We start from the raw sequence: 23,093 nt of genomic DNA on the forward strand, positions 1-23,093 counted from the left end.
CCCGTGCACGTAGGCTTTAAAATCTGGCCCTTTTTGTTTAGACATTGTGCTTCCAGGGAAAATAAGCAGTGGGTATCATAAAGCCTTGATGTAACCTATAACAGCCATTCCACTGTTCATATGGCTGTAACCATGGCCACTCTATATATTATCCTAACTTGCTTGGAAGAGAGATGCACCTGCACTGTCATTATCTGCACATTTGCATATCTTTGCCCCAGTTTGGATCTCGAAAGATTCACATCACGGAGTAGCACATAGCTCTTCTTTTTCCATTTTTTTCAATCTTTGAGTCCTCCACTCACTCCAAAGTCTCCCTCTCCTCTTCTCTCTCATGATGAGGATCACACTGATGGAGCTGTAATCCTTCCATCTTTGCTGACACCCTTTGCATCTTTGACTCTCCATTGCCTCACTCCTCTCATAAGAACATAAGTCTTGCCATACTGAGTCAGACCAATAAGAACATAAGAACATGCCATACTGGGTCAGACCAAGGATCCATCAAGCACAGCATCCTGTTTCCAACAGAGGCCAATCCAGGCCATAAGAACCTGGCAAGTACCCCAAAACTAAGTCTATTCCATGCTACTGATGCTAGTAATAGCAGTGGCTATTTTCTAAGTCAACTTAATTAATAGCAGGTAATGGACTTCTCCTCCAAGAACTTATCCAATCCTTTTTTAAACACAGTTATACTAACTGCATTAACCACATCCTCTGGCAATGGTCCATCAAGCCCAGTATCCTGTTTCCAACAGTGACCAATCCAAGACACAAGTACCTAGTAGAATCTCAAAAGGTCACTAGATTCTATGCTGCTTATCCCAAGGAGAAGAAGTAGATTTCCCCAACTCCACCTTAATAATGGCTTAGTCCAAACCTTTTTTTGAAACCCAGCTACACTAATGACATTTAACAATATCATCCAGCAAAAAATTTCAGACTTTAATTATGCATTTAAAGAAAAGTATATTCCTCCCTAGTAACTTCATTGCATGTCCCCCTAGTCTTTGAACTTTTTGAAAGCGTGAAACCGATTAAAGTTTACTCGTTCCACTCCGTGCATTATTTTATAGACCTCTAATCGTATCTTCTTTCAGTCTCTTTTTTTTCTCCAAGCTGAAGAGTCCTAACCTCTTTAGCCTCTCCATCCCCTTTATCATTATATTCACCCTTCTCTGGCCTGATTGTGCTGCCGGCTTTGTACGTCTGCTCCCCGTGCAGAGCAGGGGGGCTGCCGCCACTGCAGAACATTCACAGTGAAGGTAATTTTCCAAGGTTTTATGTACAGAAGTGGCTCTTTGAAAATCGCCCCCAGCAGGTAGGCACATAAAAGTACATGCCGAGCACGATTTTGCGAGTGTTCTTTTGTTTAAAGTAAATAGGCGCATGGGGGGGGAGGGGCGGTGGAGTTGTGGGTGGGATCGCGATTTCCATGCATAGTTTTGATTTTTCGAAATCCCCGTGCACAGAAGTTACACCTGCTCTCAAATGTGCACGCCTGCCGCGGGGCAGCGAAGGGTATGCAGACGCGCACACCCCATGAAATCCCAAACCGATTGATGACCATAAAAATCCACTGCGGGCTGTTTGGAGAGCTTCCTCCCTGTGTCACTGCGGCCTTATGGCTGCCAGCCAAAATGGCACACAGTGTATGCGGGGTGGCAGACGAGTAATTAAGGAAAGAGAATAGATACTCAATTGCATGACTTTTCTTGTTAAATGATACTTTTATATGTATGTACTTATTTGGAAAATATTTATATATACTTATTTAGAAAACAGACAGCAGTGAAAGACAGCAGCAATAAACCGAAAAGTACTGAAGAATACAGATTATAGCAGAAGAAAACAAATTGTACACGTGATCAAGTTTAGTCCTATCTGAGAAAAGCCTCAGTTAGCAGGGCTTAATATGAGCTATTAATAGCCATATTGTTTCTGGAGTACCCTGAATAATTCTGGAATGGTACTGTGGGTAAGTTAACATAATTATCACATTAAAAAACGGACCAATATAATACTATGTATTAAGATAAGGAGCTGCAAAAAATTTGCACTTAGTTACTTACCAAGCACAAAGTCTATAAAACAGACAGTAATTTAACAGAATGACAATTTCAACCTTACCAGGGATAGAATATCTCCTCTGGTCCCGTATACAATTCTGGTTATCCAAGCCACTTGTAGACACAGGGCTGCTAAAACACTGTGAAGCACTACTGGCATGAAGAGAAAGAGGCCTTCGAGGTAGAAGAAAATGGAGCAAGTGGATGAAAAGGAAAGGTGGAAAAGACAGAAGAGGAAGCAGGGAGAGAGAGGAAGACAGAAGAGGTGTTAGGGGAAATGAAGGAAGAGAGGGAAGCTCCTTCTCACCTTAAACTAATGGATGTGAAAATACTAACAGGGTCATTTATCATTTTGTGTTAGGGCCTTGATGTGGTAAATAGCACAACACGCAAATGTCGGCTGCTAACATCAAATGCATAGAGCAACACTGGAAATAACTGCACCTTTTTTCTGTGCATTATGCCCGCATTAGCAACGAGAGAGAGACAGGGAGAGAGAGAGATGAAAGATAAAATAAGCGTTGATTTGTACGATGTACTCTCAGCTTGACTTGAAGCTAGGTAAAGAGTGCATCAAGCTAGGTAGAGAGAACATCAAGCTAGGTAGAGAGTACATCGTACAAATCAACTCCTCTTTTACCTTTCGTCGTTCCAAATGACAGAAAATCTTCACTGATGTCAACTTTGCTGTTCATCCCTCTGACTGTGTATATAAAACTAGCCCCCAAACCTTCCCTACCCGAGTTAAAACTGCCCCCTCTAACAATGATATAAATAGTAAAATGACATAGTGGCTTCTTTGAAGTCTCTCTCTCTCTCTCTCGCTCTCTCTCTCTCTCTCAAATAGCAGCTCAGGGACTCCACTCCACTCCTCAAACTCTGGATCAGCCACCCTTCTCTTCTGACAGAGCACCTGCAGGGGCCCAATGCAGGGCAAGGTGGTCACATGGATGACAAGCATGGAGGGGGGTGGGGGGACCAGCAATACCTTCCTGATGTAGCTGCGGGACAAAGAAGAGTTGCTTCTGATTGCCCATAAGAGCTGAAATGCTGCTGTTATCCCTTCCGACTGGAGAACCAGCGCTCCTAAATTCTGCTTCTTGTCGCACCATTTCTCTCTCCTGCATGGTGCAATAGTTGAACTGTGTAGGAAAGAGAGAAAGGCTGGCAGAAGGACACAGCATTTAGAAGTGCCAGGCATCCAGCACTGTTCTCCTATCAGTGAGGCTGGGCAGGGGCAGGAACTGAAGTTAAAAGAAGTCAAGGATGTAAGGTATGTGGTGGGGGGGGGCTAAGGGTGGAATTTGTAGGGGGTAAGAATGGACGTTAAGAGTGAGGAGGGGAGGATGGAAGGTAAGAATTAAGGCTGCAGGCAGTGGCATCAGTAAAGCTGGTATTTTTCACCAGGGAGGGGCACCACTTCCAGTTTTTGCACAGGGCACCATTAGCCCCCATAAGTGAAGGAAGTCATCCTGTTTGATGTGGCCTTCTAGTCATGCTGCCACCTGCCCTTAACAGAACCCTCCAGCTAGCAAATCCCTTCCCACAGGCCCTTCTTCTTGCATCTTGGTACAAAAGGGGAAAAAGAGAGAACCCCCACATTATTCTTTATTAGTAATTGCTATATTTACATGGATGATCAATGTAACACTCATAGAGACCTTGATGCTGCCACTTACCGTGTCTTTACTGGCACTGTAAATGTTTAGTACGTAGTGAGCTTGATTTTAAAAAGCATTTACTTGTGTAAAACGTTTAGTCGACTAAGGGCCTCATTTTCCACGCCGCTCGCACGCGATAAGGGACCTTTCGCACGCGAAAAGTCCCTTATCGCGTGCGATACCAGGATGGGGGGTGGAGTCGGGGCGGAGCCGGCCCCAGAAGAGGAGGAGTCGGGGCGTCACCGGGGCCGACTCTGCGCCGACGCCACGGACAGCGAAAAGGTAAGGGCCTTTTCGCGGCAGCTTTCGCTCCCAATAGCTACACCTCTTATGGTGGCGCTATTGGGTGCTAAACCGGCAGCGATTGCACCGCGACGCAGGAGCGCAGGCCCTCCCCCCGTTTCGGCCTCCCGCCCCTCATCTAAAGTATCACAGGCCTGCGATACTTTAGAAAATGAGGCCCTAAGTGGGCTTTTGAAAATTACTAGAATATATGCCATTGAATTGTCCGTAGCATTAACTCGCGTAAGTGCACTTCACTCAGCAAATGGCTTTTGAGAATTTCTACGATAGTAATAACTCCTTTGAAGTTCACCCCCAGTGTGAGGTGTCAGTGCATGACTCTCCCCTCAAACTTCCCCTCACTCTCCCATCCACCCCAACCCACCCAGGGTCGGATTTAAGTTTAAGATAAAAATAGGGCAAGAAAAAAACAAAGCATGAAAACTGGAAGGCTTGCACAATTTTGAAACATTACATTGTCTGCCTAGTGCTTTCATTTTCTGCAACTTCTAGGAGGGCAAAAAACATTCCTCAGGAAAAAAAAAAACCCGAGAGAGGATTTTTCTCCACATTTTAAATGCAATATTTTCAGCCCAAAGTCCCATAATTCTTCTGGCTGCAGATTTTATTTGCACATTTTTTTCCTGTGCAAGTTAACAGGAAATAAAATTGTTAGGCAAACTGATTTTGCACCTTCCCCTTCCCCCCAAAAAAAACTTATATCTGGCCCTCAGGAGCCCTGTTCCCAGTCAAGGTCATGCACAAGCACAGTCAGTGATGCTTCACTCATTGGCAATGGCAGCTGCCACACAATTAACAGTTTTTCTGCCTTCCTATCTGGCTCTGAACATTTTCTCAGATTTGCTTGTTCTTGCTTTTTATTACCTCACTTCTTCTTCCATTACCCTTGCTATTCCTGCATTTCTGTATCTCTTGTCACACTTTGTTTCATTTCCTCACTGTACAGATTCATGTTGTTCTCTCTCTATTTGATCATTGTTTCTCTCCCCGATTGCCTTTTCTTGCAGCCGATTCTGTGCTTCCTCTTCTTCTTTTTCCTCTGTAGCATTTTACTTACCGTACTCTGTTTCCCTCCATCCCCCGCCCTCATTCTACCTCTGTTGCCTTTGCCCATGTGTCTGTATTTTCTCCTCTGTCTCTATTTTTTTACTTGCCTGCTTCTCTTTTTTCCCCTCCCACTCTCTTTCTCCTCTTTCCCTCCCCCAGTCCCACTTCTCCAGCCCCTTTCCCCCTCGTCCAAACTCACATTTCTTTCTTTCTTCTTTCTAGGGACCTAACACAAGGTAAAAGTACAGGAACAGGGGAATAGCGGCAGCAGAGAGTGAGTGCAAGGGAAGGTGCTGATAAGAAACTGAAGATGTACAGCACAAGAGGTATCCTAAAGGAGCAGCTCCTAGCGAGTGCGCTCTGGCAGGGGAACTGCTCACAATGGAAAAGTTAACAAACAAAAAAGTATACCAAACTAAAAATAATAATAAAAAAAAATCATTAAGACCATCCTTTGTGTTAGGGAAATAAATCTGCCTTCAGTCCTCCACAGGTAATGTAAAAAGCATTCATCTTTAGCAGCTTGGTAGCTCTCCCCCCTCCCCCATGATGATTTTAATTTGAACAAAAAAAAGGGACAAGTATATAAATGAAGGAAAAAAAAATCAAAAGCATACATTCCAATCAAACATTTTATTTAATAATAAAAAAAAAAAGTTCCCAATGTCCACATTCCATTTCTGACTGCAGTGGATAAAGGAGGGGGACCTGATTCACTACAGATTTGCAGTGAATATGGCAAGGATATCGTTAAATCGAACATTATATGTGAGCATGAAGAACAACTTCACTGGAAGAAACTTTTATTCTCGCAGGACACTCGCAAGCGAGATGGGCACAGGGCATGGAGATTAAGCATCTTTCATTGTCTTCCTCAAACCGAATGAGGAAAATATCTCAGGAGTTTTTTTAAGAATGTTTAATCAGTGAGCCAGGCCATCTGATTGGAAGAGCAGCATGATGGATGAGTGTGATACAACATCATTTTGCAGTTAGCCCAGAGGAATCAAATAAAGTCAGAAGTCAAGACTTGTGTTATAGCAAGCCAAACCAATACACTTATTCAAAGACATCAGCCACATGGAGGAGAAAAAGAAATAGAAATAGAAGTATGCCTTATATTACAAGACTTAAATTCTCTGCCACTGGCTCTAGATGGGATGAGATCATTTAAGACAGAGATTCCCAAACCTGTCCTCAAGAATCCTCCCATCTCTGCAGCTTTTCAGAAAATTCACAATGAATATGCATTTTTTTAAAAATGTGCATGCAATGAATGAAAATATCTCATGCATCTCCATTGTACATATCCTAAATTCTGACTCAGAGCTTGGTGAAAACCACTGGTTTTAAGTTCACCCCAGCCTTAGGATGACAAGCAAGGTGCTGACCCTTTACAGAACACTATTATTAGGGTTACCAGATAGCCCCAGGTCATTGCGTTCAGGCTGAGGCTATCTTGGTTTTGCTGCATCACGTGCATGTAATTCTGATTTTCTTAGGTAGAAATATGGGTCAAACACGCTACGGGTGATAACATTTTGTTAGACTAACTCAATGCATCTTTACTAATAATAGCCAGATCAGTCAGTCCATTACCAGTTCCTAACTCTGGGCTGTGAGCATGAGCAACGAGTAATACTATAAGGTATACATATACACACAGTCCAGTGCTAGATAATGAATGGGCTGAAGAAGGGGGAGAGCCATGGGGCTGCTGGCAGAACTCATCAAGCCAAAGGCCGAAGAAGAGAGAAGGCCACGGTGGGGCCCATCCCACCAGCACCCTAAGAGAGGTAGGAGGAGGATAAAATTAGAATTCCAGAGGGATCCAAATTTCCCTCCCCTCCATTTTGCTGACAGGAGCAAGAAGATCTGAGAGGGGTGGAGTGACGGAGAGAGGAGGGAAGGATAGAAGAAAGAAAAGGGGGGAAGGGGTATGAGATGGCAGAGAAGGGAATGAGAAGGGGGAGTGAGGGGAAAACAGGGAAGCACTGAAAGAATGGGGAAGGGCATGAGTAGAAGGTAAGTGAAGAGGGTAAATAGAGAGGAGGAAAGAGATAGGGGAAGTATGAATGAGAGGGTAGGGCAGGGGAGTTGATGAGAGTGGAGAGAACATGGCAGAGTACAAGGAGTAAAGGTTGGACTTATACACCTTCTCATACACACACACACACACACACACACACATACACACACCATCCAACTGACAAGGCATATGTGCACACAAACACACCGACCACCCCTCCTTAGGTATATATACATACACCCTCCATTCCTCCAAGCACATGCACATACACAAGCTGCCTGACCCCCAAGCACGTAACTTTCTATACCTCACGTGCACATATACACTCACAGAGTCCACCCCTAGGTACACACACACACCCACATCCATACCCCCTGGCCAATAAATGCACACATACTCTCCATACCTCAGTTAGCCACGCATAAACCCACACCCACAGAGAAATATATCTTCACTTAGAGAAACAGCTGCACTCTGACATCATTTGATTCGTTTCAGCAGTACGCGTGTATCTGATGAATGGACAGTGTGGACGCAGAAACGAATGGTGTGCACGCAGAAATGAATGGTGTGCATGTATATACTCGCCGAGAACTTGCATGCACACCATTCGTTTCTGCAAGCACACTGTCCATTCATCAGATACACATGTACCGCTGAAACAAATCAAACGAATGGAGCAAAATGTACATGCGTAAAACACATACCCCCCCACTCACAGAGACACACATATTCACAGCCATCACTCAGAAAAACAGCTACACTCTGACAAACACATAGCATCGCTCACAGATGTTTCCATACCCTCCACCCAGAAACACACCAATACTCCCAGCTTACACACAGATGTACTTGCACACACACACACACACACACACACACACACACATACACTTGGAGACACACCTACATTCATCACTCACACATACATACAGAAACACACAACCCCACCCCCCTATGCCCTTCACTTACTAAGACACAGACATCCAGATCATGCACTCACACAGACACACATATACTCACTCACTCAGTCCCAAAGCACACTAAGCACCAGGTTTGGATGTCTTAGGGAATTGGGAGTCCTCTGTTCTGCCATTATTGAAGGAGGGCTTCAGTCTATAGGGAATAAAAGGGGCTGTGAAATGGTAGTGTTAAGTTAATATTGGGGATAAGGGACTTTGGTGACCCTGAGTTGGGGGAGCCTTAGTGGTTGATAGGGTTGAGTGTGCATGTAGCCAAGGATGGAAGACATTATACTCAGGCTGATACAAGAGAATTTGGTACCCTGGGTTAACTTTCAGTCATGTATCCCTATCCCCAACTTACCTATTGGTGGCTGCTTCAGCACAATGCCCCTTCTTTGGCAGTATTGGGTCTCCCTCTGGGCCTCGTGCAGGTGGGATTTTACCACCTCCAAAGTTTTGGTGCTCTAGTTGACCATCTAGTTTACTTAATGGAAACACCAGCCCTGATGTATTGAGGGTACATGGTTTAAGCCCATTTTATCCTGTCATTTTTTTATGGGCTTTTTTTTAGTTTGATATATTAAGATGATCAAACATTATATTAAGATGATCAAACATTTTATCTCCTAGCCTGATTAAAATTAACCTCATAGTTTTCTTTCTTTTGTACATATGTATATAATTGCAATTCTTGTATATAATTTTATTGCAAAACTTCCCATATTATTGTTCCCCCCTCTCGTTAATGCCTTGTTATCATGTTTTTTACTGTTCAATGTAAAGCGCCATGCCGTGCGTTTGTTTTTGCGTTACAATGTGAACCGATATGATATCCTGGATGAATGTCGGTATATAAAAATTTTAAATAAATAAATAAATAAAATTTTGAAACAATAGGTCTTAGTAGGAACATCAGCTTTGCCATGTAGTATCAAAAACAGGCTTCTTAAAACTGTAAAATGTTATTGTCACTGTCACATCTGCCCCCTCCTCATCCCATTACTGAGCTATAATAGCAACCCTCAAGTCTAGCTGACTCTCTGCAGCCAGTGTAGCTGTACTGCCTCTATACTAGGGATGTGAATCGTTTTTCGACGATTAAAATTATCGTCCGATAATTTTAATATCATCTTAAACCATTATGGAACACAATACAATAGAGATTCTAACGATTTATCGTTATAAATCGTTAGAATCGTGAGCCGGCACACTAAAACCCCCTAAAACCCACCCCCGACCCTTTAAATTAAATCCCCCACCCCCAAATGACTTAAATAACCTGGGTGTCCAGCGGCGGTCCGGAACGGCAGCGGTCCGGAACGGGCTCCTGCTATTGAATCTTGTTGTCTTCAGCCGGCGCCATTTTCCAAAATGGCGCCGAAAAATGGCGGCGGCCATAGACCAACACGATTCCACGGCAGGAGGTCCTTCCGGACCCCCGCTGGACTTTTGGCAAGTCTTGTGGGGGTCAGGAGGCCCCCCCCAAGCTGGCCAAAAGTTCCTGGAGGTCCAGCGGGGGTCAGGGAGCGATTTCCCGCCGCGAATCGTTTTCTGTACGGAAAATGGCGCCGGCAGGAGATCGACTGCAGGAGGTCGTTCAGCGAGGGTTCCGGCGCCTCGCTGAACGACCTCCTGCAGTCGATCTCCTGCCGGCGCCATTTTCCGTACGGAAAACGATTCGCGGCGGGAAATCGCTCCCTGACCCCCGCTGGACCTCCAGGAACTTTTGGCCAGCTTGGGGGGGGCCTCCTGACCCCCACAAGACTTGCCAAAAGTCCAGCGGGGGTCCGGAAGGACCTCCTGCCGTGGAATCGTGTTGGTCTATGGCCGCCGCCATTTTTCGGCGCCATTTTGGAAAATGGCGCCGGCTGAAGACAACAAGATTCAATAGCAGGAGCCCATTCCGGACCGCTGCCGTTCCGGACCGCCGCTGGACACCCAGGTTATTTAAGTCATTTGGGGGGGGTTTGGGAGGGTGGGGGATTTAATTTAAAGGGTCGGGGGTGGGTTTTAGGGGGTTTTAATGTGCCGGCTCACGATTTTACGATTTTTCACGATATTTTACCCCCCCAAACGGCAACAATACGATTCCCTCCCCCTCCCAGCCGAAATCGATCGTTAAGACGATCGAGGACACGATTCACATCTCTACTCTATACTGAGCTGTTGCTCATGCAAACCAGTCACATGTATGTTGAGTTAGGCGAATAAAAAGGTTTCGTCTAGAATTTGTAAAGTAGTATTTTATGCATTGCTCTTATTATTATGTTTCTATTCTATATTATTATTTTATTTATTAATTTAAAAAATAAATAGATATGTGTTTTTGTTGACCCTTATTCCTACATATTCAAATGGACTAATATGACAATCACAGTGAATTTTTAAAGGGAAATTTTACACCAAGTGTATAAATGCATTAGGACAAAGCCAGAAGTAGTTCAGCCTGTTCACAAAGCCCAGCAGCCTTCTGGTACCTGTACATTTTTATGAAAAATAGAAATAATTTGTTTCAGTCTTACTGATGCAATAGCTGTTTGTTTTTTTTAAAAACTGGGATTCTTTAAACACCTGCCCAGAATGCACTAGCCCTTTTAGCAGTTTCAGCAGTATACACAGGGTTGCTGCAGAAAATGTTTCAGGTGGGTGATGTATAAAATCAATATCATAGAAATAGTTACAAAAGCCATTAGTCAATGAGATCATGGTGGGCAGCAAATGACGTGCCATTTTCCCTGCAGGCATCCACTATAAACTTAACATGGCCAAGATGGAACATCTTTTTTCCACTCTCACCCTCTTCCCGCTTGTTCTGTCTTTCATCTTCCTGGTTCCTTTGGCCTGTAACCTTGTTGTTATCTTTAATGCCCTCTCTCCTACTCTATATGCATCCAAAACACTGCTAAAGATGTCATTTCTTCCTGTATAACGTGGCTAAATCCATCCCTCACTTTCAAAGCATGCTACCAAAAGGCTCATCCACTCTCTTTTCAACTCCCGCTTAGACTACTCCAATTTGTTGTTTGCAGGTCACACCCATTGAACCATCTTTCTTTACTACAATTACTTGAAAATTTGAATCACAACTTATCGTCCTTCAATGTTGACCCTGCTTCACAAGTCGTTACATTGGCTCCCTGTTCACTTCTGCTAACAGTTCATTTTTCTTAATCACCATTGCAGGCATTCATTTTGCAGCTCCTTCTTATTTATTTTCTCTTTTCCCTCACTAAAACCTCATGAACTTCATTTGTTGAGCAAACCACTAACTCCTGCCACACTTTCCACCTTGCTCACCGTATACCTGGACAGACTTCCTGAATCAGCTCTCTCTCTAACCATAGTCAAATGCAGTTTAAAAGCTCAACTTCTGAAAGTTGCTTTTAAATCCTAAATGCTTCTTTAGAATAAATATACTTCCCATAGAGCCTTCTTTGTCATTATCAAAAATGACAAAGAGGCAGCTGGCACCCAGACTAACCAATTTATTGAGGCATAAGCTTTCAAGGACAGAGTTCACTTCACCAGATGCATAAAGTGTAGTAGAGAAGATGGGTAAAATATATGGGAATGTATCTAATGAAGTAGACTCTGTCCTAGAAAATTTATGCCTCAATTGATTGGCTAGTCTTTAAGGTGCCACCTGCCTCTTGTCATTTTTGCTATATCAGACTAACATGGCTTTTTCTTTAAAGATCGTTGCCAAGTATGTTTGTCTTGGCTAGACTGTAAGCTCCATGGAGAAGGGCCTATCTCTTTTGTATATCTGTACAGCACTGTACATGTCTAGTAGTGCTTTAGAAATGATGGGGCTAATATTCAACTGGTAGATAGTTTAATAATGAGAACTTATCCAGCTATCTAGCAGCCACTGAATATCCACTTGGGATGTGCAGAGGGACGCCATATGTTGCATTCTGGATTTGTATTCGTCGGGGGCAGATACGTTGTATTCGGCAAGGGGCCCCCCGATATGTTCATGCATTAATTCGTATTTGTTTCCTGGCTAAAATTGAATTAACTACAACCCCCACCCTCCTGACCCCCCCAAGACTTACCAAAACTCTCTGGTGGTCCAGCAGGGGGTCTGGGAGCCATCTCCTGCACGCACGCCCTCGGCTGCCGGTATTCAAAATGGCGCCGATAGCCTTTGACCTTATTATGTCACAGGGGTTACCGGTGCCATTGGTCAGCCCCTGTCACATGAAAGGAGCACAAGATGGCACTGGCCATCCATTGCTCCTACCATGTGACAGGGGCTGACCAATGGCACCGGTAACCCCTGTGACATAGTAAGGCCAAAAGCTATCGGCGCCATTTTCAATACCGGCAGCCGAGAGTGTGAGTGCAGGAGATGGCTCCTGGACCCCCCACTGGACACCAGGGAGTTTTGGTAAGTCTTGGGGGGGTCAGGAGGGTGGGGGGGGTGTTTAAATTCACTCCTTTAGACGGCCAAATAATTTGGTGAAGATTCATTGTATTCGTGGGGAATCACGATACGTTTCGCTTCCCCATGAATACAACGAATATGGCCCTATACGCTGAGGATTACCAATACGTAGGAAACGAATGCACACTCCTAATATCCACTCAAGTTCAGCAGTTGGCTGGATAGGCCAGATAAGTCACTTATCCAGCTGTCTAGTTTGCCGGATAAAAGGTGGGTGGGTAGTGGGCAGATCAGGGTGGCAGTACTTAGCCGGATAGGCCTATCTGTGCAAATATTATGCTTCCTCATCTTACTCCTAAGTTTCTTCCATCTTAACCCCAGGCTGAGCGCGATAGGGTTAGGGACAGCATGCACTAAGCACTGGATGTGACTCATTCTGCATGCTGGGAGCAGCAGCAGTGAAGGAGCTCTGGCAGTCACACATGGCAGTCAAGATAACTCACCATGCCTGCTGCCTGCACCACGTCGACTTCTCTCTGTTACTGCACTTGGATATAGAGGAAGCTTAGCTATTGTGATGGATTTGTATGTGTTTCCGCCTCTCTCTCCCTTTGTTTTCAATTTTGAAAGAGAGACTGGAAGAGCTTTCAGTGCTTCCCTAGATATTATTTTTGACATATATGTGTCCTCTCTATGTCTGCACTGCCTGATGTGTCACACAACATTTTTGGACATGAAAAGGTTAGGAAACAATGCGTTAGTAGAGAGTGACTTATCCTAGTTTCAATTCTGGTCTTCACCTCATTCCTTAAGCGGGCAATTTCTAAAGCCATTTACTTGGTCAAATAGTGATTCACCAAGTTAAATTGGCCTCTTTGAAAATTAAAAGTATGTGCCAGCTGCATGATTTTACCTAGATTAAGGGGAGGTGTTCTTTAGGGCTGGAGAGGGTAGGGCAGAGTAGGTATACAATATGCTTAGATTGAATTTTCAAATATGTGTATTGCTTTTCCTGCAAATTTTTGCCCGCAGAGAAAAGTAGATGCAAAGTCAGTGAATAGTTTGTACTCAATAGGCCATTTTCAAAGGGAAATGTCCTGTGTAGTTTATGTGCCTCTGAAATTTACCTGTCAGGTCCTGGGCTATCTGTACATTGCCACCAAATGTTGAAGAGGCTAATATTATATAGGTCATTTAGTGGACAAATTATCTGTCTAAGGTTTGCTGGATAACTTGCCCTGGTTATTCACAGGAACGTACTACTGTATATCCCCAATTAAAGTTATCCTGCTACCCTTAGCTGGATAGCTTTAAACCTAATTGGATATTCTTTTGAATATCACAATTTATGTATAAAGTAATTTGGCTATGGTTAGCTGGATAACTTTACACTTAACTGGTGATGTTCAAAAGAATAAGCCCATAAGAAGTTGCCATACTGGGTCAGACTAAGAGTTCCTCAAGCCCAACTTCCTGTTTTCAACAGTGGTTAATTCAAGATACAAGTACCTGGCAAATCCCTAAACAGTAAATACATTCCATGCTACTAATGCCAATAATAAATAATGGCTATTCCCTAAGTCAATTTGATTAATAGCAGTTTATGGTCTTCTCGTCCAAGAACTTATCCAAAGCTTTTTTAAATCCATCTATGCTAACAGATGATACAAAATTCTTCAGAGTAGTTAAATCACAAGCGGATTGTGATAAATTGCAGGAAGACCTTGTAAGACTGGAAAATTGGGCATCCAAATGGCAGATGAAATTTAATGTGGATAAGTGCAAGGTGATGCATATAGGGAAAAGTAACCCATGCTATAGTTACACAATGTTAGGTTCCATATTAGGTGCTACCACCCAGGAAAGAGATCTAGGTGTCATAGTGGATATAATACTTTGAAATCGTCGGTTCAGTGTGCTGCAGCAGTCAAAAAAGCAAACAGAATGTTGGGAATTATTAGAAAGGGAATGGTGAATAAAATGGAAAATGTCATAATGCCTCTGTATCACTCCATGGTGAGACCGCATTTGAATACTGTGTACAATTCTGGTCACCACATCTCAAAAAAGATATAGTTGTGATAGAGAAGGTACAGAGAAGGGCGACCATAATGATAAAGGAGATGGAACAGCTCCCCTTTGAGGAAAGACTAAAGAGGTTAGGACTGTTCAGCTTGGAGAAGAGATGGCTGAGGGGGGGATATGATAGAGGTGTTTAAAATCATGAGAGGTCTAGAACTGGTAAATGTGAATCAGTTATTTACTCTTTTGGATAATAGTAGGACTAGGGGGCGCTCCAAAAAGTTAGCATGTGGCACATTTAAAACTAATCGAAGAAAGTTCTTTTTCACTCAATGCGCAATCTTTGGAATTTGTTGCCAGGGGATTTGCTTAGTGTAGCTGGGTTTAAAAAAGGTTTGGATAAGTTCTTGGAGGAGAAATCCATTACCTCTATTAATCAAGTTGACTTAGAAAATAGCCACTGCTATTACTAGCATCAGTAGTATGGGATAGACTTAGTTTTTGGGTACTTGCCAGGTACTTATAGACTAGATTGGCCACTGTTGGAAACAGACTGCTGGGTTTGATGGTCTGATCCAGTATGGCATGTTGTTATGTTCTTAACCACATACTCTGGCAATGAATTCCAGACCTTAATTATGCGTTAAGTGAAAATGAAGTTTTGCTGATTCGTTTTTAATGTGCTACTTGCTAATTTCATGGAGTGCCCCCTAGTCCTTGTATTATCTGAAACAGTAAACAATTTGCATTTACCCCATTCTAGTCCTGTCATGATTTTATAAACCTCTATCATATCCCCTCTCAACCGTCTTTTCTCCAAGCTGAACAGTCTTAACCTCTTTAGACTTTTCTCATAGGGGAGCTGTTCCATCCCCTTTATCATTTTGGTTGCCCATCTTTGAACCTTTTCCAGTGCATCTATATTTTTTTGAGATATGGTGACCAAAATTGCACACAGTACTCAAGGTGGAGGCTCACCATGAAACAATGCAGAGGTTAAGTTGCTTTCCTGTAAAAAAAATGAAAAGAACACATTGCTGGCCTACAGGTCCAAACCTGTCCTCTGCCTCTCTTTCACCTGAGTTCTGGGGCCAAACCTGCTGCCCCTCTCTGAAGCAGCCCATCTCAATGTTTTAAAAAAAATATATTAGGGCTGGGAGTCATTGCCGGGTAATCCTCCTCCCCACCCCTTGATCCCATAGCAGCAGCCTAGCAACGGCAGAAGTGCCGGGCCTGGAACATGATAGGATGCTACCGTGATCTGGGCTGAAGAATTGCTACAATTTAAGGTACAGGGGATTGCGGGATGGGAGAGAAAGGGCTATGGTGGGCGGTAGAAGGAAGGCTGGAGAGAGTGATATCTTAGAAATAAAAATAAACAATGACTCCTGGCCCTAATTAAAAGAAAACATTGATATGGGGTGATTTGGGGAGGGGGTGGCAGGTTCGGCTCACCAGGGCCTTTGGAGCTCAGGTGGGAGGGAGGCAGGGGACAGGTTTGAGCCAGTAGGAGGGCAACCTAACTGGCTATATCCCAAAACTTGCCATTTAGATGGATAACTTAGTTATCCATCTAAATGGTTTTTGAACATTGGCATCCTTAAATAGGGATTTATCCTGCTAAGTGGCAGAAATGAATATCCAGCTATCTTCAGGGGCCACCACTTAGCCAGATAAGTATTTATCCGGCTAAGTGGATAGCTGTATATCTTGAATACTGGCAATGGGTGGATCAGGGTGGGGCTATTTATCTGGTTACTTCAATTGGATAAGTGCGGATATTCAGACTTATACTGTTAAGTTAACTGAATAAGTTAGACCTGTTCAATATCAGGTCTAAAGTTAGCCAGATATAACTTATCTGACTAAATAGAGTTTATCCTGGTATATTCCGTGGCATAGCCATGCCACGGAATATACCTTCTGAGTTAACCAGATAAGTTATAACCGGATATCTTTGAATATTGGGCTCCTAGTATCCAAAACGTTAGTCTTCTCTCATTAATACTTTACATGCCTTCTATACCAATTGATGATGAGCTATTCCAGTCATTACTGGAATGACTAAGTGACATCTGTGATCAGCATGTCTAGCTTAAATAACTCCACTACACCCGAGTGCTAGAAAGAATTGTTTTGATTTTTTTAAGTGAAAACCCTCATATGTGAGCAGGGCATAAAGCTAACCAAAGCTTTTCGTGAACTGTTCACTTATATGGTTGCAACTTTTTATTTGTTGGCAAGTGTAACAGAAATGCCCGCTCAATGTATATAATCACGGGGAAAAACACTTTAATGATACAAAGCAGAGCGGTTCTTTCAAACACTCTTGCGGTTTCTCAAAGATAAGTGTCATGTTAATTGATTTTACAAGGTTATCACAACGAAGTAACTTTCAAGTGGCTATTTGTATCATTAAAGTGTTTTTCCCCGTGATTATATACTTTGAGCGGGCATTTCTGTTACACTGCCAACATATAAAAAGTTGCAACCATATAAGTGAACAGTTCACGAAAAGCTTTGGTTAGTTTTATGCCCTGCTCACATGAGGGTTTTCACTTAAAAAAATCAAAAAAAATATTTCTGGCAGTTGGGTGTAGTGTGGTTCCATTTCAATTCGTATATATTATTTTACCACATTGAATTCCAGTTCTTTTTTGTTTTACTAGCTTAAATAACTGGCACATAACATTTATGACAAAATGTAAAGGTTTAATTTAATGCACCTGCTGTAAAGGATTTGGAATACAAATACTTGTAGTAATTATTTTTAACTTCTTTGTTAAGAAGGTTAACAGTAGACTTATTTATATTCCACTTTTTTACATTCAGGTACTATAGGTATTTCCCTATCGCCAGAGGGCTTACAATCTAAGGGGGTCAATTATCAAAATGCGCTAAGGCGTTTTTGCATGCATTGACTTATCGCATGCGAAAAGCCCTGTTAATGCATGCGATAGGCCCTTAACACATGCGAAAATGCCTTTAAGTTATGGGATGTCACCATATCATATAGTGCGATGCAAATCTGAAAAATGCACAGACTTAACACTGATTTTAACTACACCTTTTTCAGTAGCATTAAGCTGCATGATAGCTTGCATTACGGGGTGGTAAGGTGTTAGTGCATTTCACAATGTCTCCTGAAAGGCCTGTTTTAGTAGGTTTGAAGCTCCTGGAGCACCAGCCTAGGAGAGAGAGAGAGAGAGAGAGAGAGAACGAACCTAACCATGATGCCACCCTAGATAGGTATTTGTATCCCTATGGCAGACCCACCTAGTAATTTGAATTGAGGTTTAGGTATTAGAGTAGGGGGTTAGGGGCCACTTTGACATTCAACTTGAGACATACGAACAGAACAGTGGTTTCTTGTGAAGATTTGATGACCTATGGAGAGAGGAAACTCACTCCAAGATGAGATTTGTGCAATGTTCTCTCCATCTAGCTTGATGTTACCCAGGTAGAGTGTCCATCAAGCTAGGTTGAGAGAACCTTGCACAAATATCATCTTGGAGTGAGTTTCCTCACTCCGAAGGTCATCAAATCTTCACAAGAGACCACTGTTCTGTTCGTATGTCTCACGTTGAATGTCAAAGTGGCCCCTAACCCCCTACACTAATACCTAAACCTCACTTCGAGTTACTAGGTGGGTCTCCCATAGGGATACAAATACCTATCTAGGGTGGCATCATGGCTAGGTTCTCTCTCTCTCTCTCTCTCTCTCTCTTCATGGTCCCCCAGTGGTATGCAGGAAATACAACAGGTCTGGCACCTACTGCAAAGTCTGAAAACATTATTGAAATTTGCTCTTCACTTAGGTAATTAGCAGAAATTGCAGTAAACTGTCTATTAGCATAAACCACACTCCTTTTGCTATTGTATGCAATACTTAACACATTTTGATAAATCCAGGGCTAAATTTGTTCCTGAAGCAATAGATGGTAAAGTGACTTGCCCAAGGTCACAAGCAGCACAGTGGGACTTGAACCCTAGTCTCCTAGCCCACTGCTCTGATCACTAGGCTACTACTCCACTCCATATGTGAGCAATAAAATTTAAAAAATAGATGCATTTATTTTTAAATTAATGCTCTGCACAATAAGATGGATGTTTCTGTAAAGTGGATGAATGGTCCTATGGGCTTTTTTAGCCCTTCTGTGGAACAGTACTGAATGTCATAGCAGTAATGTGGCTTAGACGTGTAGCCAAAGCTGACAGAATGTATAATATGTTTCAGTTGTTGCCATTTTTTATCTCTTTGCTCTTAGGTCATTAGCCATTGGTCACCAGTACTCCTCCCTTGGGACACAGCCTATTCTTTGTGGTAGCATCCCTGGGTTGGTACCCAAGCAATTACGATTCTGTCGGAATTTCGTGGAGATCATGCCCAGTGTAGCAGAAGGAGTCAAAATTGGTATCCAAGAGTGTCAACACCAATTCCGTGGGAGGAGGTGGAACTGCACAACTGTTAATGACAACCTGGCCATCTTTGGGCCTGTACTAGATAAAGGTAGGCAAAGGCATTGGCACTTTCACTTCCAGTTTTCTTGTCTACATTGAAAGCTAAACAATCAGCTCAATTCTAGGAAATGTGATTGGTTAGAACATAGGGTGGCAATACCCCATCAGTCATTACAGGGGAAAATTAAATGAAGACTGTACTGTAGAAAGACACAATGGGCCTTTCCTTCAAAAGACTTTTGCCATAGATAAAGAATGGAAGAAATGCCTTTAAAAATAACACCCATTGGGTCTGGTTTCTTACTGAACTATTTTGTATGACTTCTTAAAATGTATTAATAGGTATCTATATCACTGATAATAAGAATTCATATACTACAGTACTCATACTGAAACTTCATGCATCAGGGTTATTTATTCTGAAATATATGAGAACAGATATTCATTTAACTGAACCATATCAACTGTATTGAATTATGATCCGGCACCTAAAGCATAGATAACTCAAAAAGCAATTGGATGTTGTTGTTTTTTTTTTTTTTTACATTGCCTAGAATAATTACTGATATTGGATATAATAAATACAATCTGTGCAATAAGTCTATTTACGAAAAAAGACAAGAACTATGTAAGTCGGTGGTAAACTTAGTGGGCAGACTTAATCTGTATACTTTGGATTTCATTACTAATATTTGAGCCTTCCTTGTTAAACATCAAATTTCTTAATTCAAGGATATCTCAATCCTGGATGCTAGACAGGTCCCTCCTCCAAGTCAGCTCTAGCCACCTAATTAATGGCTCCATGATGCAGCAAGGCCAGCCCTATTTAGTCCTGCCACTCCCACAACTCGATGCCTCTTCATCGAGTCACTTTGGCTCCTTGCACTGGCCCACTTGCCTTGCTTTGCTACTGCATGATCCTTATGGCCTTCTTGCTTTGCATTGCCTTGTGGCCTCCTGGCTTTCTTGCCTTGTCCCATGGCCTCCATGGCCCTCTTGCCTTGGCCTTTGTGCTCTACCTTGAGGCCTTCGGGCCTTCTAGTCTTGCCTTGCCTTGCCTTGTGGCCTGCCTTGTCTGAGGCTTCTTTTTCTTGTCTTATATGTTCCTTCCTGTGCATTAGTTTCTATATTCCTGTGTTTGTGTTGCTTTCAGGGTCCTTTCCAGTCCTAGTCTGTACTGCCTGGTCCTTGTCTGGTCCTGCTCGGTCCTCCCTGTTGCTCCCTGCTCCCTGTGGTCCTCCTGTTCCAGTGCTTGTCTCCAGCCCCTGCTTCCAGCTTCTGCCTAACTCCAGTTCCAGTCCTTATCTCCAGTTCCTGGTCTTGCCTCCTTTTCCAGCCCTTGTCCCCAGCTCCTGTCTGTCACCTACTCCTGCCTATCTCCAGTTCCAGTCCTTGTCTCTAGCTCCAGCCCTGCCTTCAGTACCAGCCTTGTCTCCAGTTCCTGTCCTGCCCGACCGCTATCACATACCATGCTAGGAGAGTCCTGCCAGCCCCCAGAACCTGTGGGCTCAACCAAAAGGGAAGGGGGCAAGACAGGCGCGGAAGATCTTATCCTGCTCTGACTTTAAATCCTGTAATGTTCCTGTTGGATTCAGGGGTACATCAGAATCCAGCCTGCCTGACCATGACAAGGGACTTTTACAATGACTTAGTGGCAATATTGTATCCTGTCGTATAAGAGACCCAAATGGTTCTAAATCCTATATACCTCAAATCAACAGGAGCTGGAATACATGTGGAGATAGCACTTATTCCTGAGAGAGCATTCCAACCATCATTATAAGGTGACACATATAGGCCTCCCAAAGGGTACGTTTATATTGGGGTCTGCAAAGAGTTTGGGCCCACGCTCTTCTTACAAAGGCAAGCCTGAGTTAATGCCTGAGTTAAACTCAGGCAATGCCTGAGTTAATGCCTGAGTTAACTGACTTAACTCAGGCAATGCCTGAGTTAAGGCTGAAAGAACTAACTAGGGTGAAAACCTCTAGCTGTCATGGGAACAACTTCATATGAGGTCAGTCATAAATAGTAGCGAATAACAGTCGAAGCAGTCCTAGAAGTCAGAGAAGGTTAGCAAAGCTGAAAATAAATGCTAATAAAAATTATTATTATAATCTTTAAAATCTCTATCAGTCTCCATCAGTTTTACGAGTAGTGTTACATCTTTTGTCCAGTTGCATTGCTGACAACTTAACACTCATCTACAAAATCCAACTTTAAAACATACATTATTTTGAAAATATTAACCACTAACTCCCAAAAGGCAACACAAACTAACACATTTTGTGACATTAATATGTGTTTGAGTTTAATATATCAAAAGTGTTAAATGGCAGTGTGACACTACAGAATATTACATGGCCCCAGGGATATTTCCGCTGTCTGAGATGTCTACCTGTAACATTCCTGCACATGTAGGGCAGGCAGGTTAGACTCTGGCATGGCTGACTCATTCTTCTACATTTGATAAGATAAGAACCCTTTTAAAAATCTGTTGATTGAAAAAGCCAGATTAGGATACGATAACTTGCCTAGGGTCACTCTGAGAATCAGTGACTGAGAGGAGTCTTTAGCTCATGACACAGAAATTCTCCTGATAAATAACCAGGCTGTAACAATTTAAAAAACTCCTCTTTCCCTTCTTGCAGTTGGATGCAAATAATGGCTCAATCTATAAACTGCTTTTGGACTGAAGTATTATAAATGAACGCAAACTTACCAGATGTTCTTAATACTAATAGCTGGTGCTGCACATTCAATATAAGATTGTTGATGTGTCCAGTTCTCAGCAATAAGTCAACAGTCTGTGAAAGACATCCTTATTTCTATATTCTCTGATCCTTATTTCCTTATTTCTATATTCTCTGATCTTCTTGTAGAAATTGTTCACTGTAAGTATTTTTTCACCTGCAATATGCCAGTAGGGATGTGCATTTGTTTAAAATGAAACTGCAAAACATGATAAATAAGGCTAATGTATTTTACTCAGGGGCCCCCAAAATGAATTGGGAGCCCTCTGAATGAATCTTATTCATTCATTTCATTTTAAAAATGATTCGGGCTAGAGTGTAGGCCCGAAGCTGGAGCCTCGCCTAGGGCATAGGTCGAGACCCAAAGCCGGGACTGTGGCCTATGCCCGAGTGCAACACCAGGGTCTCGGCGGAGACACGGGCTAATCTCAGCTGATACTCCTTAAAAAAAAAAAAAAGAAAAGAAAAAAGGAACTTACTTTATCCGTCAGGTTTCTGATGAAGGCTGGGTCCTGACACCAGGTCCTAGGCCTAGGCCGTGACCCAGACCCAGGCCTGATGACATGACCAAGCCCAGAGGCTGGCTTCCGATGCAGGACCTCAGCCCGGACCCAGGCCCAATGCCGCAACCCAACCCGGAGGCCAGGACAGATGCCAGGGCCTTGCTATAGGCTGAGGCCCGGATCCAGGCTTGATGTCACAACCCAGCCTGGAGGCTGGCTCCCAATGCTGGGCCTTGGCCTGGACCCAGGGCCAAAGTCATGCCTGACCCAGAGGCTGGGATTCAAAGCCTGATACCTCAGCCCAGACTAGGGATGTGCATTAGTTTTGAACGAATCCGCAATCCGCAACGTATAGGTCCCTATTTGTTGCATTCGTGGGGTTCCGAAACGTATGGCGAACCCCCATGAATGCAACATATCACTAACGAATAAAACCCCCACCCTGTCACATGGTAGGAGTATAAGATGGCGCCGGCCGTCCATTGCTCCTACCATGTGACAGGGGCCAACGAATGGCACCGGTAGCCCCTATGACATAGTAAGGGCAAATGCTATCGGCGCCATTTTGAATACCGGCAGCCGACGGCCCGAGTGCAGGAGATCACTCTAGGACCCCCGCTGGACCACCAGGGACTTTTGGCAAGTCTTGGGGGGGGGTCAGGAGTCTCCCCCAAGACTTACCATTTTGAAACCTAACATAATTACTTTAGATTCAATCTGGCATGCGATAATAACATTGGAGAAGTCAATTTTATCACTAGCTAGTTCAATTAATATTTCACAAAACATGATACAAATTATGGAACCTAAGGTAAATAATCATGAGGAAAAAATTAAGGATATGTTAGATAAGATAACATCAGTACAAGAGGTACAGACTACATTGTTTC

At 43.1% G+C, this 23,093-nt stretch overlaps 1 protein-coding gene across 1 annotated transcript in view; it reads left to right on the forward strand.

The window, feature by feature from the left end:
• Nucleotides 1-23,093, forward strand: part of WNT3A (Wnt family member 3A) — a 262,446-nt gene that overhangs the window by 168,914 nt on the left and 70,439 nt on the right. Inside the window, exon 2 of the mRNA XM_029588289.1 lies at nucleotides 18,758-18,999. Within this exon, the coding sequence (XP_029444149.1) occupies nucleotides 18,758-18,999 (242 nt within the window). The remainder of the gene's footprint in view (nucleotides 1-18,757; nucleotides 19,000-23,093) is intronic.

Source organism: Rhinatrema bivittatum, chromosome 2 (genome assembly GCF_901001135.1).
Source record: "Rhinatrema bivittatum chromosome 2, aRhiBiv1.1, whole genome shotgun sequence".
Lineage (NCBI taxonomy): Eukaryota > Metazoa > Chordata > Amphibia > Gymnophiona > Rhinatrematidae > Rhinatrema > Rhinatrema bivittatum.